This window comes from Aulostomus chinensis, chromosome 5 (assembly GCF_037954235.1).
Source record: "Aulostomus chinensis isolate RoL2024-O1b breed Wild chromosome 5, RoL_Achi_v1.0, whole genome shotgun sequence".
Taxonomy (NCBI): domain Eukaryota; kingdom Metazoa; phylum Chordata; class Actinopteri; order Syngnathiformes; family Aulostomidae; genus Aulostomus; species Aulostomus chinensis.
Window position 1 is genome coordinate 13145541 of NC_141324.1, and position 17848 is coordinate 13163388.

A 17848-nucleotide genomic window follows, 5' to 3' on the forward strand; every position below is an offset into this window, starting at 1 on the left:
TTCCCAGTCGGAACTAATTCAACAGTGCACTAGGAACATCCGCCCAGCCCCCTCTCTCTTTGCATCATCCAAGTTCAGTAATCGCACACTTTTTGAAGTTTGGTGCCTGTGACTGAACCAACATTTCACGCCACCGACTACCGACCTCCATCAGGATGATTTTACTGACAATGATCGCTCGTGTGGCGGACGGACTGCCGCTGGCTGCGTCCATACAGGACTATGACCAGGTAAGAAGCAAATCTGGCATGCTAGCTAGCATACGCCAAACTCCACTCAAGAATCTGGAGATTATATTACAGCTACTTTATCCGATCATATTTTGACCTCATTAAACATTCTAGTGATTCTTTGTGTTTTGTTAGTAAATTCGGCATATTTAAGAAAATCCATCAAGTAGCTTTTTATTCCATTATTTCTGATGTCTAACAGATAGTCACACATTGTTGGAGAGTGGTTCTGTGCCGAAAATAAGTTTTTATTTACCTTGACTGGATTATTATACACATTTATAGTTATTCAGTTTTATTTGAACAATCCAGATTAAGTTGAAAGAAAACAGCTTTCCCATTGTAAAAGTCTTAGTATGTCTTAGTATAACAATGAAAAAATAAATTAGCCTGTGTAAACGTGGGTACGAAGCAAGCGGATGAAATTTGAAATATCTCGAAAATTTTATTCTTACTATCATTATACCATTTACGAGTATCAAATTTTGCTATTGTAATAAGTAAGAATTTGCAGTTGTGTAAAATAACAATGCAATCTTATTCAGTATTTTCTTGAACAAGATCTTGAGAGTCTCTTTTATAGATTAAACGAAAGTGAGGTGGAATAAAACAGTAAGCCAATATTTGAACTAGAGTTTCTCCTCACATCCGCAACAAGAGGATCTTCTGTTTACATTAAGGGAGAAGTTCCATTCGGTAACGTTCACAGGGTAGTCAGTGTAGATGACCAATTTTAAATAAGACCTTATTATAAGTTGCTGTTGCTTATCTCTGTTAGTCAGGAAGAGACCTGCAGCAGTACCAGAACCAAGCCAAGCAGCTGTGCCGTAAACTGAATGCTCAGAGTCCAGACCGCTGCACGCTGGAGGCAGGTGACATGAACTTTCAGTAAGTTACCACAAGAACAAAATGTGATCAAATCCAGAGTTCACACATACACACTGCACATTCCCAGGCATCAGAGTGGTTGTGTTGTCTTGTTGTCAGCTATCTAATAGCACATGGAGTTTGCTACCTGTCCCTCTGTGAGGCCTCGTTCCCCAAAAAGATGGTGTTTGCGTATCTTGAGGACCTCCACAGTGAGTTCTCTGAGCAGTACAGAAGGAGAATTCCCACAGTAACCAGGCCGTACTCTTTCATCGAGTTTGGTAAGACCAGCTTTAATAGTAAAACAAGGAAACTTTGCATTGTTTCTACTTTTGACAGAGAGAGTAACAACCTCTACTAAACTTATATTCCATATACATGATCCCAGACACATACATCCAGAAAACCAAGAAGTCATACGTTGACAGCAGGGCCAGGAGGAATCTGGGCAGCATTAACACTGAGCTGCAGGATGTCCAGAGAATCATGGTGGCCAATATCGAGGAAGTTCTTCAACGAGGAGAAGCTCTTTCTGGTAGGCTCTGCTCGTGCTTGCTGGCTTTCATTAGCTGAAGTTCATCTCATCCTCATTACCATGTTTCTCTCAGCTCTGGACACAAAAGCCAGCAATCTGTCCACCTTATCGAAGAAGTACCGCAGCGATGCAAAGTACCTCAACACCCGCTCCACGTACGCCAAGGTGGCAGCGGTGGCAGTCTTCTTCCTCACCCTCATCATCTACGTGCGCTTCTGGTGGCTCTGAAACGTTGACTTGGACATTTTGGAGGGATTTTTCGTTGGAAACACGAGCATTCAAAGCGATCCTGCGACATTCATTGGCACATATTCCCAAAACATTTAAAGACTAAAAGTAGCTCCTACATCGGTGATTGAAGAGAAACTGGGTGTGTTGGTTCTAACTTTAGGACTCCTAAATTTCTTGTTTAAACGAGTATTTCATGAAGCATTTAAATCAAAGAATCTCAACCTGGCTGCTGCTTGCAATCTGTTAACGTTCATGTAGCATTTAATGTTACCAGGATCTTAAAAGAGGTTTTGCTTTAGATATGCCATTCTACTCAAATTCTTTCTTTATTTTCTTCCTTTAATCCACAAGTTGGCTTAGAAAAAGCTGTCAGTGTCTGGTATTGTGGTTTCCTCATTCTTCCGGTAGTGTTGCACCGCTAGTCTTATAAGGGCTGCTGAATTGGCTGACATATTGGCTGCTAATCACTGTATCATTCTTAATTTATTTATTCAGTTTGTTTGAAATACAGCAACATGAAACCACTTCCTACAGCACTTGTGACTCCCCCAGACTCCTGTGTTTGCTCTACTTAAATCTAAAGGAGGCAACTATTTGCATCGGGTTACGTAAACGAGGCATTAATCTTGATGAATCTTTGTAAAAGCTACTTTTTACACAACAGACGCGTTGAGCTGGTAAGCTACAGTTATGAGAGGGATTTATCTACCCAGTATTCATTGTAGATTGTTGTCCCAACACAATATATGAAGCAAGGCTGGCCATTGTTGGGGCGGTGACCACGAGCTTTGATTTTGCCCGTTTTAAATTAGGGCTGTCAGGTCGTAACGCATGTTAATCTAATTAATTGTGTGGGCTGTAATCAATTAACTGAATCAATCCGGTGAAATTAATTGAGCCAATGACAAGCACCTAAAATATTTCTTTTCAAATCATGTCACTCGATGACTAGATACACGATAGCGATGGTACCCTTCATTATTTGGTAAACCCTATTGAAAATTAACTCACTGGCACAATAAAAAATTAATTAAATGTTTTAAATCACTGTTCATACAGTTTGGGAGACAAAAATGCTCTTCCTGAATCGGCAATTTTAAAAAATTTGATAACACAACAGAGTGACGCTGTATGCAGGAACCCAGCTCGGTGTGAGTGACGCGCAGTAAGATAGAAATCTGTCCGCCTCCCTGATTTAAGCTGCTGAAGGACATCATCAACCTCACCGAGGAGACTTGTGAAGGTCGCAGCTGCTGCGTGAAAAAGTTGCGAGAGGAAACTCCCAGCGAGGAACTCCACGTGTTGAGAAAATGTTTTGTGAATACGGCCCTGATGTCCACCTCAGTGCCTTAACAGCGAAGGTAGATATTCTCTCTATAGTCACTTTAACCTGAGCCACAGCTCTCTAGTGGCTGTATCAAGTGCTTCACGGTGAGTTCAAGCACTTCTTTATACTGGGGCGTTTGAGTCCATGTTTACACTGTCTTGTGGAGGTTTCACCATGTAGGAGAAACAATCTATGCACATGCAGATGTTAAAAAAGTATTAAAACTGAGAAACTTGTTTCTTGTTCACGGTTTACAGAATTGTAAGAATGTTTATTAAAATTCTACTTTCTATTTTACAAAAGACTGAACACTGTTATTAATATCTCCCACAATGATGTCTTGCAGTCACATGCTCTCCTCTGCAGTTCAGTATGAAGATGAAACCTCCTGTCAGAATGTTGTCAGTCTTTGCTATCCAGCTGTTTACAGTTTCTGGATTTGAAAATATCGAAATAACTCAACAGACGAGACCTCAGCTGCACATTTTCATGGCGTCAAGAGAAAGCCACTCCCTCACTGGTCCCCTGAAAGTTTTAATTACAGTTGAGGACACATATTTCCTTCCCACATTTTCCATGTGAGACTCAAACTCAAACATCTCCTGGGTTGCAGGGAGACGTTTCTTCACTTTGCTGTTACGAAAGCCGAGTTCTCCTCTTCCTTCAGTCACGAGCGCCTCGCAGCAACAGATTTATGCCACCAGGTCAAAGTCGTCTCTCTGCAGAAGAGAGGCAGTGGTCATTTAATTTGAATATGTTGGGGGCTGATCAAATAACAGTTCTTTAAAAGTGACATTTCAGTTGAATGTGCGGACTTTACATATGAAACATGATTAGCTCCAACTACAGTGCAACACCAACGTCATTCATGTCTGAATGCGTTCAGGATACTTTGGTGTCTGACATGTTCTTTGATAGGAGCAAAACTATTAACACCTACAAACTGTGTTCACACACTGCTCAGTAGTCTCACTGTGGCCAGGAAAATCTCTCTGCAGTCCGCAACTGATGCCATGTGACATCCGTGTGCAGCCAGTAGGAGGTGTACAGTAACTTACGGATCGGTACAGATAAATAATGTAAACGTACAGCTCTTTTGGGGGTTTCCACATGTTGACCAAACCAAATGAATCGGTAGTCAGACGGTGAAGCGAGTCATCTTAGGGGAAGTTATGTAACCCTCAGTTTGTTCACCATTTTCACAGACAAAGCTGGAGCACCTGCGTAGCCTCCAGAGGAAGCTGTGTCGTAATGTTCCACACGACAGCTTGGAACCAAACTATTTGTGATGTCATCAGTACTGCTGGAAAGGCTTTTTGACATCAGCACAGAGGAAGTTTACGCCTTCACCAGTGAAAGTGGAAACATTGTCAAATGCAGATGCATCAAGGTACAAAGAGAAGCTCAGACACTGAACAGTGGGAACGAGGAAATCTGCTGGAGGGCGACTGGAACTCACCTCATCATTATAATTAAGGACATGCTGTTTGATCTTTGACGAGTCCACCCACGTAACAAAATCTTCCATATTTCTGTAAGAGGAGGCATATGGTCTTTGATTATGACAACTAAAATGTGAAGGCTTGAACTGCGCTGGCATGTTCTGCAGCAGATACTGACCTCGTGACTAGAAATGCAGGATCCGTGATGATCTCGGGGCCCACGCGTACATCCGGGACAGAGTCAAGGACCCTATTGTTAAACAAGCCTGGGCAATGATTTGATTTCAATGACCATAGTGGCTTCCAAAAATGACAACATCACAATCATAAATCACGTTTGGGCCACACTCCCTTTTGCAACAGTGCTTCCGTTTTGCAAGCAAATCCAGTTTCTCTTTCCTTTACAGTGGTGCACTTTTTCCTCTTTCTATGAAACACAGAGGTATGACTTCTGCAGCACACAGCTACAGAAACTCTTCACATATTGGATTTTTAAATTTCCTTTAAAAAAAAAAAAAAAAAAAAGTTAGGATTTTCTTTGTGCAATAATTTTGACCTTAGTTGAATTACATTTGAAATTCAAGGAAACCGACTGTTCCAGGCTCAATACTTGTATGCTCCCCAAGTTCAATCGTGATCATCTTTCGAGGCAATACAAAATAGATTTATGAGTAAAATCCCAAAGACATTAAAGGATACGTCCTTGTTCAATGAAGGTGATGGCTGTCTTCAGGTTCTGAGCCATACGTAGGTTCAGCATGATGCTGGGCAGTCGCCTCCTGCAGGAGTCACACAAGCACACACAGATACACAAGTGTAGCCATGGAGACTGGGTGTTTGAGGACTAGTGGATGGGGTTGTGTGGCATCGAGTGGTGAAGTTACCGAGTTCCTTCATAGCTTACACATAGCACAGACCCAATATTTCACAGTTGTTCCACTCTTTGGCGGTAAATTGTAGTGAAACTTAAGCTGGCGACCGCTGTTGGCTTATACAAGAGTCAAACAAGCTAACATGAGCCAAATAATGGGCTACTGTAGAAATGTGGAAGGGAATCATGGCACCTGCCTTTGAAGAGAACCTGCTCCCTAAGTGGATACAAAGACCTCATTCTGTTTTGTCAACATTAAGGTGTTGCGACATCAATGAAAACACAAGTATTCCATTGCTGATTGTAGACACTCCTAAATCCAACACATCGGTCCTCCAGTGTGTGTGTGTGTGTGTGTGTGTGTGTGTGTGTGTGCGCGCGCGCGCATCTCACCTGCAGAATGACGAAGCCGTGACTTTCTCTGTGAGGGACAGATTCTGTTTGGTGGGGATGAGTCCAATGCTGTAACTAATGCGAGGAAACAAGTCAGCACTTCTAAGATTAGAATCAGTTGTCAATGAAAATCACAGAAAAAGACAAAGGGCTGGTTCCCACCACAGGATCTTGTTCTCCATGTGCAGCACGGACCACTGTTTTTCAGAAAGTAGCTGTACATTGTGAACACGTTCAAACTGCAACACATTAAGTCCTTCGACAGTGTTTTTTCTTGTTCTTTGGCGAGTCAGTGCAATTCAGCCCATCAACAACTTTGACTGCTTACATCGTTTCACATCATTTACTGTGTCACTTCTGTATTTTCATAAAAGTTAAGTAGCGTGAACATGTCTAAAAAAGGACACCATACGAGACTGGAGTGTTGGTTTATTCTGCTGTGGAGTCAAACAAGACCGCTCCCTCGTACTCACAGTTTTTCCAGAAGCCGCTGTGTGCTCTGAGCTCTGAAGCCATCCTTCTCATCCAGGTCTCTGATTTTCTGGGCCAGATCTCTAATGTTACGGCTCAGCTTGTTGTACCTGATACATGACAGATTCAACACCATGAGCACAGATACTATTTACAGATTCTTTCTATTCAAGCCAGTGAGCATTTATCCTCTACTTGATTAGACGGTAGTCAACAAGAGCACATACAACGATTTTTCACTGCATATTTTGAGCGTGACTTCAACTGTTACACACTAATTACATACTGTGGAGAGGCACAGGTGTGTGTGACACCCACATGCAAAACACCAGCTAAGGTCAATTATATAATTAAGCGTTTTCCTATATTTTTCAGCACTTGAACACAAGCCGATTTAATTATACGAATGCTATTATAATTTCCGTCCTTAACCTACCAAGCAATCTACAACTCCTTTTCAGTTATTTCTGTGTGGGTGTCTCTTATCAGGTATTTCATTGGTGTTTTAATCTGTAATTTGGCTGTTACTGCATTTTTATTTTTGACTGTTTCTTTTAAGCTGTTGATATTAAACACCCTTTGCTTGAACCCCCATCTTTAGCTTTTTATACACTTTTGTTATCCACTCGTAAGCGATCATCATTACTCACTGGGACAACGAACGCTTCAGTGACAAAAACCTTTCATATAACGCCATAATGAGGGGGTTGTTGCCCACATTTTTTTAATTTGCTGAATTAACATCATACTTTGAACAGCCTGACAACATTATTACACAACTTTAACATCATTTTCTACCAAGCTCGGGTACCCATAGTTTCGAAAACAATCTGAATACAGGAAGTAAGTTATTTACTGTGTTAGACGGTGTCCGTGTACTTAGTAGAACAAGCAAATCCTGGCATTTTAAAGCTAAACGTTTAGATCCGTCAGCTAGCAACCTCCCCCGATAGCTAACTAGCAAAACTCACTTGGTGTAGTCCTCCCGCTTCTCGATACGGTACCTCCGCAGCACTTTGACCTCGTGAATGTTGTTGTCTACCTCCCAGTTGATGAAGTCCACCTTTTTCAACAGCTTCTGTTCATGGTACTTCAATTTACGAACCATTTTCCCCCGGCTTCGTTCAAATTTACATCAACAACAACATACACGCAAGACACACGTGTTCTTCTTCGTTGGTGTCAAGTAGGAGCCGGATGTAGTTGCCCGATCTCCTGCCGCTATCGACAAACCTCTGGCAACAGAAGCACAGCGCAGGAATAAACATGTCCACTAGGTGTCGTCAAAGCTGAGGAGCGTGCGGTGAGAATAGGACGACTCATTCATCCTGCACCGAGGGGGGAGGACTAAAGAGTCCCGGTAGCACTGCCAACTGTGTCCCCACTGTGAAAGACTTTCCTGTAGTCATAGTTCTGCCATAAGCAATGAGTGACGGTATCCGTAGGTGTAGATGAGAGAGGAGCAGGAGGGAGAAGACAACCCGGCCAGTGATCGTCCAGAGACGGTCGTCCACGTCATCCCACAGGTAAGTTTCACTGTGATGGAGAGTTTGAGGTGTGGCTCCTTGACTCACAGGGAACAACTGTACACATAGACCTAAAAAAGCTAAAAAAAATAAATAAAAAAAGGGGGAAAAAGTGTTTCTTGAATATGTAAAACCTAAGTCTTTTTACATTTTCTTTTTTTTAAGTGCCACATTCCTCCATGGTTATCGCTTCAGTTTACTCAGACGTCTTCGCACATTCTCACTTTCCCACTCTCACGAATCCACATCCTGATTGTTGTGTACTGGTCAATATTTGCTTCAGTCCAATCCCATTTTAACAACTGACATCCCAGCCAGCTCTGCTTTTATTGCACATATCCTATAGTAAGGATGTTCGAGCGTGTGGACGTGGTTTTAAGTACATTTTCTACTTTTCTCCTGTTAAATTTAAAAATGGAACTTAACGTTTCTGCTCATTTGCCTCACTCTGACTTTTATTCGCAATTTTCAAGTTCATTTATTCCAGGTTTTTGTTCTGTATTTTTTTTCCGAGAGTAGCCAACGTAAAAACAAATGAGTCAAAGTAAGAAAGCTAAATAATGAGCTAACACACGAACTTTCCAGTTACTTTAATATAATGTTGCTCTGATATAATACGGTGCACAATTTCCTTTTCTACTGAATAAACTGGTAACTTCCTCAAACCTTATTTACAGGTTCATAAAAAGAATAATGTTTTGAAACAATAACGTTTCTTTTTTGTTTCTTTATAGAATCATTGTAAGTAATAATAATAACACTACTACTACTACTAATAGTAATGATAATAATAAGAAGAAGGTGATGATGAAGAAATCCGCCACAGCTGTAACAAGCAACGTTACAAGCAAAATGTACTGCTTTCAACTGAAATTCTTTGAAGAAGTCTCCAGTAAATTCTGGGGTGACGAGAACTTGATATGCTCACTTATGTCACTCTTTGTAGGAAAACTGTACTCACTTGAGGACGAGTACGTCTGGGTCATCTGTGCTCTGTGACCTGTTTACCTTATCCGTCTATTACTGTGTCAGTCTGTTCAGCTCCCAGAGGCAGTCCCCATGTTTGTCCCAAACGCCCCCAAAATGGCATTGAACACAGACACGTTGGAGTCCAGTCTGTCACATCTGTGTTTCTAATCCTGCTTTGTGATCTCTCCCATGTCTTTGTTGCTCTGTTTTCACCTTCCTCACGAAGAGGACCTGGGATTGTAACAAGCCTGAGAGAAATACATTTAGTCGTCAACTCAGAACTGGAAGCCATCGTTTTCATTTTTAGACAAAAGCATAGTGTTCACAAGACAGAAGTAAAATAAAGACAGCCTAGAAGGAGAGCTTTCTTTGATTTGTTGAGAGATCGAAAACTCACCCTATAACTACTGTGTTCAGCCGATCGTACCTAAAACATTTCCCTGGCAAAACTCACGGCTTTCATTTGTCTGTGACAGGTTAAACGTGACTGGATGTTGTTCTTGGAAGCTGTACCTAAGCTGAAAGGGGAAAAAAAAAGTGGTTCACTGCCGGTGAACTTGAATTTTCTGATGTCAACATAGAGAGACGGGATAAAAGTGAAGGTGTCAGTCGTGACTGCATCACTGCAAGCTCACAGCAGATATAATGTATTACAATACCAACCCAGTCAGACTGATATGATATGACCTCTGACCCTGGTTTTGATGTACTTTATTAATTATTTTTAATTTTTTAAAATTATTTTGTGGTACTTATTTTCTTTGCCCTTCTTCTTTATGTTTATTGTTGTACTTCTGCACTTCTTTATGGTTGTTGTTTTTGTACATGTGTCTTCTGATTTTAGTTTCTTTATTACTACATTTTTTTTTTCAAATGGTTTTGGTCATAATATCTGTACTTGGATCAATAATGCCAAAGTTTTAGCATTTATTGAACTTTTGAGTAATTCATATTTAATTGAAGACTAAATATAATTCAGTTAGAAAAAAATGGGAAATAAATGTAAAACCTGATGTAAATAATTTACTAAAAAAGCTAATTTTGTAGTGCCTGGGTCAAAGCGCGCCAGTGAGAGGAAATAACTTCCTTTTTAGAGGATTTCTACTACAATAAAAGAATATTACTGAGCTTGTGCTTGATTTGAGTTATGGAAAAACAAGTTAAGCTACTTCTGTGAGTGGGTGCAGTCATTTGGCACAGCACTCTAAACTTGGTTCAATGAAACGTTTGTTGATAACTAGAAGAGTGAGTTCTGCAATTAATCATTGCCATCTTTGAAAGAGAGAATGAGGCCATGCTAACCTGCCTATCTACTACCATTCATTGTGCTAAGCTAACTAGCGGTCATCTTGTTTCTCAGGGTTTAAGCTCCATAATGCATCACAGAAGATGAAAGGGTATCTATTCTTGTCTTCTTGGCTCTGGGGAGGATGGGCAAAAATCTAGCATGTTTCTTTAATGACAACAAGCTTATTTAGAGTGCAAATATTCTTCCTTTCTTAGTAACTGATTTCATACACAAATGCAAAGATCCTAGTGTAGCTGGAGTCTCACTGTGAAAGCCAACAGTGTTCAGGGGAAAGTGTGTGAGGTGTGTAAGAGACTCACATAGACAGAGGGGGATTGTGCGACCGTCTGCTTAGCAGAGCTGCCTCATAAGGAGGTCAGTGTGTTGGATGGACCCCACCTCTTATTCTGTCAACATTTCTCTCATGGCTTCTTGTACATTTTCATGTGTACCAAAGCAGGAGAGTAGTAGAAATCATGTCACCATTTTACAAGAGAGGACTTTGTTGCCCAGCATGCCAGTAAAAGTGAAACTCCCCTGTTAACTCTCACCAAATGAGCAGTCTGCGTGTGTGTGTGTGTGTGTGTGTGTGTGTGTGTGTGTGTGTGTGTGTGTGTGTGTGTGTGTGTGTGTGTGTTCCTGTTGATTTATTTAGAATACATGTGTGCGTGTGAGGAACGGTAAACGGTCGGATTAAAATTAAGAATTCAATGTTTTGGTCAGAGCTGGGTGCACCGTTATCCAGATCCAAAGTTGACATAGTGTGAGTGACGAGAGCAACAAACAGTTACTCACCACACAATCCAAACAAACCCCCTTGAGACTCTCTGCAGTTTAACCTCATAAAACCCTGGGACGCTCTGTCGGGTCCTCCCACCATGTGGAGGACCAGCCTGTTTCACATTATGTCAGGAGTTTCATGCGGTTGTCTCTGTGTGCCCAAGGATTTTTAACATTTTGCGGCGATGAGGAAAAGACTTGGCCGTGAGTGTTCAGAGATATGATGCTTCAGTCAGGAAATGTAAGACAAGCGAGTGAGGAATGTCCGTCAACAAGCCCTGAGGACGGCCGAGATGTGAGTCTGGTCATAGTTATCTCATCATCTCTTAATTTGTTCAACTGCAATAACAAAGGCCTTCCCTGTTGATGTTGTGTTGAAGGCTCAAAAGTTTGATTTTAAGCACATGGTGGTTGTTACCATGCTGTTACACAAGTACTCAGGAAATGAAGAACACCGTCGTCAAACTGATAAGTCTTTGTGACTGCGCTGTTACTATCACGATCGTGGTGAAAATATCTGTTCCCAGACCTGTCAAAGGCATCTAAATGTCTGAAATAAGGTCTGTGGTTAATGCAAGTTGAAGAAATGTTAATGCTTTGTTCTATGTACGCAAACGATAAGATATCTCTGTCCCTGCCCAAGAAGACAAACATGAGCGCGAGATGCAAGTGTCTCCAACTGAACACACCATGTAAGACCTTGTACTACGAAGTTACTGTAATATATCACACTTCACGATACTATAATACAATACATAGAGAATACCACAGCTACAGAATGCTTAAGACCAGAAATACTGTACCGAGTTATTGCATTTTGCACGGAACAATTGAATAAATATCATAAATAGCGGTCACGGATATTTTAGGCGCAGGTTTTATTGCATTTGAAAGTAATCAAGTAACACTAGCATGCCTGCGCGCAAACACGCACACACGCACACACATTGCATTTAAAAAGAGGCTGAATATAGTCCGATCAGTCACGCACGAACACACTGAGTGCACTGGTCTGAACCAGGATGTGGCGCTGACTGGCTCATTTCCAGATAAATACTCGCTTCCTATAGGAAACAACAGGTCCCCCCTCCTAACACAGGAAAAGCTCCCCTACCTTTCTGTCTTCACTACTGGTGACACAAAGTCTCAAACGGCCAAAAACACATCCCACACTTTGGTGCCACTTTTTAAAAGAGAAAAAAAGTGAATGAGCAACTTTCTTCTCGCATGTAGTGTCACTCCTGATGGACATAGGAGAAGAGTACACACTGGATGCTGCACAGGTGCATTTCAACTTGTCCGCTCACTGTGTTCAGTGTTCAGATAGTTGCCAACAAGTGGCTAAATGAGACCACAGAGGTTGTCAAACATAGAGGAGGGGCAAAGGGGCAGTTCATGCTGACTCCACGCTGCTGCAACTGCTAACTAGAGATTAAATGTTAGCTACAAAGGAAAAGAGGGGTCAGGTGACCTGTTGGAGTTTAGCTCTCAGTCTAACTATCCTTTAACAACTGACTGGGATTCTTGTTCACTCTACTATTTCTATTTCTTAAACTGAAGTATTTTTCATACACTCTCCATGCAGACGCCACAATCTTTAGGTAGGAGCGAGAGCCTCGGGCTGTTTTGTCTTTGCTAAAAAAAGATGACTTGAGTTCCCCCTTAAAGGCTCCTTTGTTGTCCTCTCAGGAAGGGTCTTCAACAATGGTGGTGTCCTCACACTCTCTGTGGCTCAAGTATGTATCTCTGGGGGTGCTGGTGTTGCAGACCACCTCACTGGTCCTCACGATGCGCTATTCCCGCACCCTGAAGGAAGATGGTCCTCGCTATCTGGCTTCTTCTGCCGTGGTGTCAGCTGAGATGCTCAAGATCCTTGTGTGCACCCTCCTGGTCTTCAAGGAGAACAGTGAGTAGACATCCATCTTCTGGCAGAATCTGTCTCTGTCTCATCCCTCTGTTTCCGGCTGACAAACCTGTCTCGGTCTCTGCCAGGTTTTAGTGTGCGGGCAATAAACCAGCAGCTGAAAGAGGAGATTGTGAGCAAACCCCTTGGGACCCTGAAGTTGGCCATTCCCGCAGGAATCTACACTCTGCAGAACAACTTGCTCTATGTGGCCTTGTCCAACTTGGACGCAGCCACTTATCAGGTTACTCATTAATGTGCTCTGTCACTGCATCTGTATGTGTGTAGTAGGTCCTCATGTTGAGGACACGAAAGGTTATTATACATTCACAGTGAGGACTTGCTTCCCTTTTGGGTCCCCGTAACACGATCCTGTACGTGTAGGTGTGAATGACTTTAGGCGCTTTCAGGGACGCGAGACTGATGGCGGTTAGCAACAGCGTGTTCAAATGAGGACGAAAGCTGTGTCCCCACACGATAGAAAAAACATTTTGGAATCAGTGCTTAAGTGTTAGCGTTAGGCTAGTCTCACGTAGCCAGACTTCCCTCCTCAGCTGCGACATCACAGAAGACACATCTGACATTTTTTGCTGTAGAAATATAACTTTCTGGCCTTTCTGTATTTCTGTTAGTCAGCTCTTATTAATGGCGACGTTCTGGTCTGAAAAAGTTGTTTATATATCCATATCACCGTATATCTTTATGACTAACCACCGAAAGACCCAAACCCACCTGCCTTATCGCACGGTGCTAATCTTCATCAAATCTTGTCATTTTCAGTGGGTCTTAGCAACTAGCAACTTAGCTCTGAGTTTTCTGTTCCATATAAAAAAAAGGCCTTAAAGGGGACTACTGAAAGTGGAGGGGACAGAGAAATATTCCCCCAATTGCAAGCTTTTACCTGTAATATTGGTGCATATTGGAAAGTAGTGCTTAAACTAAGTCTCCAGGAAATGTATGTACATTTAAAAGATAAACTATAAATGACTGATATACGTTTCATTCCATCAGTTTATGCCCTGAAATGATACTGATCCATAGTAGAGTGGTAGTTAAGTAGTAGAAACCATATCAAGAACCGATGTCAATCATTTGTTCACAGTGGCCCCCAGTAGAGTGCCTTTAACACAGTACTGTATTTGAAGGCGTAAGTGTTCAGTTTCCAAAAAGAACATTTCCCATTTTTTGAAATGAGTCAGTAGTGCAGCATACATTTAGGCATGTGTCAAATAAAACTTGAATAACTTGAATTAATGAGTACAGCGAGTCAGGCTCAGTCTGAGGATAATAAAATCTGCCTGCCAGTTCATTTTAAGCTGATTAATTCTCCTGGACAAGAAATAGTGATATAGTAAACACCTATAGGTGTGTGTGTGTGTGTGTGTGTGTGTGTGTGTGTGTGTGTGTGTGTGTGTGTGTGTGTGTGTGTGTGTGTGTGTGTGTGTGTGTGTGTGTGTGTGTCTGCAGGTCACTTACCAGTTGAAGATTCTCACCACTGCGCTGTTCTCTGTCTCCATGCTGGGGAGGAGGCTGGGCTCCCACCAGTGGCTCTCACTACTCCTCCTCATGGCTGGAGTTGCTCTGGTGCAGGTAGCAGCAAAGAATTATCTACACTTACAATTTCTAGTGATATGTAATGCTCTCATCAAGCAGTTTCGTCAGAAGTCAGTTATTCTACTCCAGTTGAACAGACAGGGTTCAAGTCCTCCTCCTGTGTTTAACCTCCACAGTGGCCCACGGAGTCTGAGGCCAACTCGGAGCAGAAAGTCCTCTCTGCAGGTGTCCAGTTTGTGGGACTGATGGCCGTGCTCATAGCCTGCATATCCAGTGGTTTCGCTGGGGTTTACTTTGAGAAAATCCTCAAGGAGACCAAGCAGAGTGTGTGGGTTCGTAACATCCAGCTGGGTGAGTGAAAATGTTTCTGTTGGAAGCTAAGAAGAAATGTTAACCATTTGTAAATCTGCCAGTCACAATTTATGGATATTTATGACTAATAACAAAGAAAGTTGAAACATGAACAAAAAAAAACATTTGTACATGAGGAGAGTGTTCATGGAGCTGTAAACACCATACCAACAGGCCAAAAAAAAAATCCTGGCAATATCTGGATTTGTCTGCAATTGCAACAGCTTTCATCATCATTCAGTTTGGGGTCAAATGACCCTGCAGAAGACAGGTTATTTATCAGCTCAAGGAACACACATCCTGGTGAAAGCTGTAATTTTAGAGCTGCTCTCAGTGCTTCCAATTTCAGACATACAGCAAGAGGTTGGAGCTCCACTACCAACAATATACATGGAGAAATGAAAGCTTGTAGAGCTGGTAGCTTCTGTGACATCTCAGCCACTGATTCAACATGTCTGTGTTGAAGCAGCAGTGTTTGAAAAAAATAATTCAGTCTGCTTTCACGCTAAAAAACAGACTCAGGCAGAATAAGCAATCACAGCAACTCTGCCACTGTCCTCCATGCAGCTCTTACTTCAGTTACCAAAGATTATACACAAGCCCAGTCCTGTTGAATGCTGAGAGGACCACCCAGCCTGTGATAAAAAGTCTCTGGCAGATGCTCTCCAAAGACTTCATATGTTATCAACCTTGACCCATGGTTTTTAGCTCTGTCCAATCAATTTCAACCAGGTGAAATGCATGCTAAAGGTCAGTGCTTCTAGCAACAAATAAGAAATACTGAACAATGTCAGTTTATGGGCATGTTGTGCTGACTCACCATGCCGCCACCTGTCAAGCCCCCAGCACCCCCGCCGCCACCATCCCGTGACTCAGCAATAAAACCCAAACCGTGTTGTAACATGGCTCATTCTATCTCTGATGCAATTTTCTACTGTACGTTCCTCTTTTGTGAATCATCATTGCCTCAAGCAGCTTGGATCGCACTCATTACACTCACATGAACGTGGAAGCAGCTCTTGCACTATGGACCAGTGAAAATGAATATTTCTTTTGTTTGTGAACATACGTTGCTTTCCTCTCCAAAATATGCATACTGAGTTATTATTCAGTCCCACAAGACCGGATGACGATGCATGACACACTAGGCCGAGGCTGACTCCAAACTGCGGTGGGGCCAGTCAGACAGGAAGATGTGGCACAAGCCAAACTCTAATCTACAAGCAGAGAAGTGGATGAAGAGATCATAAGTTTTGCAGGAAATATTACGCGGTGTTTTTAGGTGCACATACAACAAAATGACACCTAAACCTCGCGAGTGTCAGTACATCTGCCTTGCAGTATACTGCAGTAGAGTTTTCAGAAGTGAAACACTGACAGAACAATATTCAAGTGGCCGACACTCAGCCTTTCTCATGAATACCAGTGATGTATGGAGGTAGATGCTGCCACCCTGTGATGAATCATCAGTATGGCACACCACACGGAGGAGTCAGAAGAGGACTGGCTTGTTTAAACATTGGGTGCATTGAAGGACAGGAATAGATGAACGTCTCTCTTATAAAAAGAGAAACGTCTGTGTGCCATTCGATACAAGCATACGTTTGACATACGCTGCACTTGGCAGGTGTATCACTGGAGTGAAGAGAGTGCAGTGCCAAGTTTGATTTCAGTGACATTTTCTATCTGCTTGTTGCAAGACAAGTCACATGTTCCAAATGCAGTTTTGATTCCTACTGATCTCTGCTTGCATGTAATGGTAATAATGTAAGTGAAGAAGAGGGTCTGAGTTTGGTTTGAAAGTTTCCTTGTGTTTGACGTTTGTCTGCTGACTAACATAAAGGAAAGCAAATCAATAAGAACTTATTGTTTCCTCCAGGCTTGTTCAGCTTTGTGTTCGGGTTCGTAGGAATGATGATTTATGATGGCCAGAGAGTGAGACAGTCAGGAATGTTTCAAGGCTACAACACCATCACCTGCACAGTTGTTGTCCTACAGGTTGGACCATGATATTTTCCTCAGCCTATCATATTTATACAGCTATTTTTGTCACTGTATGTGTATGTGTGTATGTGTGTGCGTGCGCGTGTGTGTTTGTGCATTTCACATGTTTTCATGTGCTGCTCTCTCCATCTGCAGGCACTGGGCGGGTTGGTCATAGCAGTGGTCATCAAATATGCAGACAACATCCTCAAAGGATTTGCTACGTCTCTGTCTATTATCATGTCCACGATGATTTCATATTTCCTACTGAAGGATTTCAACCCTACTAGGTAAACATGCGAATGCAAATGAATGCTGGCCCCCCTCAAGGCTGTGCTTTGAATTGCAAATACTCCCATTTTTCACAAGCACTCAAATGTTTTTACTATTTTCTCTTTAATCCCTCTGCTCTCTTCTTGTCTCACAGTGTGTTTTTCTGCGGGGCAGCACTGGTTATCGCTGCCACATTTCTGTATGGCTATGAGCGAAAACCTGCCGGTAGCAGTGCTCTGAAGGTGTAAAAGCAGGATCTACCTGAGCTAAGTGGCAGAATACAGCAAGATGAGGCAGGATACTATGAACTGTGACCCTGCAGTCTGGGTGTGACTACTCCAGTGCTTTTTGCACAATCAAAGAGGGATAATAATGTGAAATACATGTTCTGTATGTCTGAAAGCACTTACAGGGCAGCAGCAGTGATTGGCACACACACACTACATTACAATAAGTGTATTATATCACGGAGTAACCCAATTAAATGAAAGGTTATAGACAATTGGCTTTTATGTATTATGGGATGTATTTATATAAATGAAAGGCTTTTAATGGTGCAGAAAGTTCCTTCCTGAAAGAAAGACACAGCTCCAATGTATTGCTGGAAGGAATAGCAAACCTGCTGCAATAAACAGTGTCCAAAGACACTGACTGTCCTTTTTTTTATAAGAAATAAGATGACTGGTTTGACCTTGTTGCTCACAGTCAGAGTATTTTTTTATCAAGAGTACATATTCTGCTGTTATTTAAATAAAAAATAAAGGTCTTTATACAGGAACAAGTGAATAAATTAATGCCTCTGTGATGCTGACAGTGTTTGTTCTTACTTCAAAGTGAAATGAATGGATACGTAG

At 41.9% G+C, this 17848-nt stretch overlaps 3 protein-coding genes across 9 annotated transcripts; 2 read left to right on the forward strand and 1 right to left on the reverse strand.

The window, feature by feature from the left end:
* The first annotated feature begins 18 nt into the window (after window positions 1-18).
* sec22ba (SEC22 homolog B, vesicle trafficking protein a) lies at window positions 19-3470 on the forward strand. Its single transcript, XM_086203240.1, has 5 exons — window positions 19-230; window positions 1009-1118; window positions 1218-1378; window positions 1486-1632; window positions 1706-3470. The coding sequence occupies exons 1-5, from the start codon at window positions 156-158 to the stop codon at window positions 1858-1860; spliced, it is 648 nt and encodes a 215-aa protein (XP_086059366.1). The 5' UTR covers window positions 19-155; the 3' UTR covers window positions 1861-3470.
* Window positions 1380-7647, reverse strand: imp3 (IMP U3 small nucleolar ribonucleoprotein 3). Its single transcript, XM_086203241.1, has 7 exons — window positions 7339-7647; window positions 6370-6477; window positions 5897-5971; window positions 5332-5411; window positions 4811-4862; window positions 4650-4722; window positions 1380-3909 (listed from the first exon to the last, which is right to left on the reverse strand). Exons 1-7 carry the CDS (start codon window positions 7473-7475, stop codon window positions 3883-3885), a joined length of 552 nt encoding a protein of 183 aa, XP_086059367.1. The 5' UTR covers window positions 7476-7647; the 3' UTR covers window positions 1380-3882.
* A 46-nt stretch (window positions 7648-7693) lies between these two features.
* Window positions 7694-17802, forward strand: slc35a3b (solute carrier family 35 member A3b). 7 transcript variants are annotated; one of them, XM_086203232.1, is made up of 9 exons: window positions 7783-7893; window positions 11095-11225; window positions 12620-12836; window positions 12923-13077; window positions 14301-14423; window positions 14564-14738; window positions 16618-16736; window positions 16878-17011; window positions 17149-17802. In XM_086203232.1, exons 2-9 carry the CDS (start codon window positions 11151-11153, stop codon window positions 17240-17242), a joined length of 1092 nt encoding a protein of 363 aa, XP_086059358.1. In that variant the 5' UTR covers window positions 7783-7893; window positions 11095-11150; the 3' UTR covers window positions 17243-17802. The 7 variants fall into 7 exon arrangements, with proteins under 7 accessions (XP_086059362.1, XP_086059359.1, XP_086059358.1 ...); XM_086203236.1 differs by lacking the exon at window positions 11095-11225 and having other exon boundaries at window positions 7694-7893; window positions 12698-12836; XM_086203233.1 differs by lacking the exon at window positions 11095-11225 and having other exon boundaries at window positions 7695-7893.
* Window positions 17803-17848: the final 46 nt, after the last annotated feature.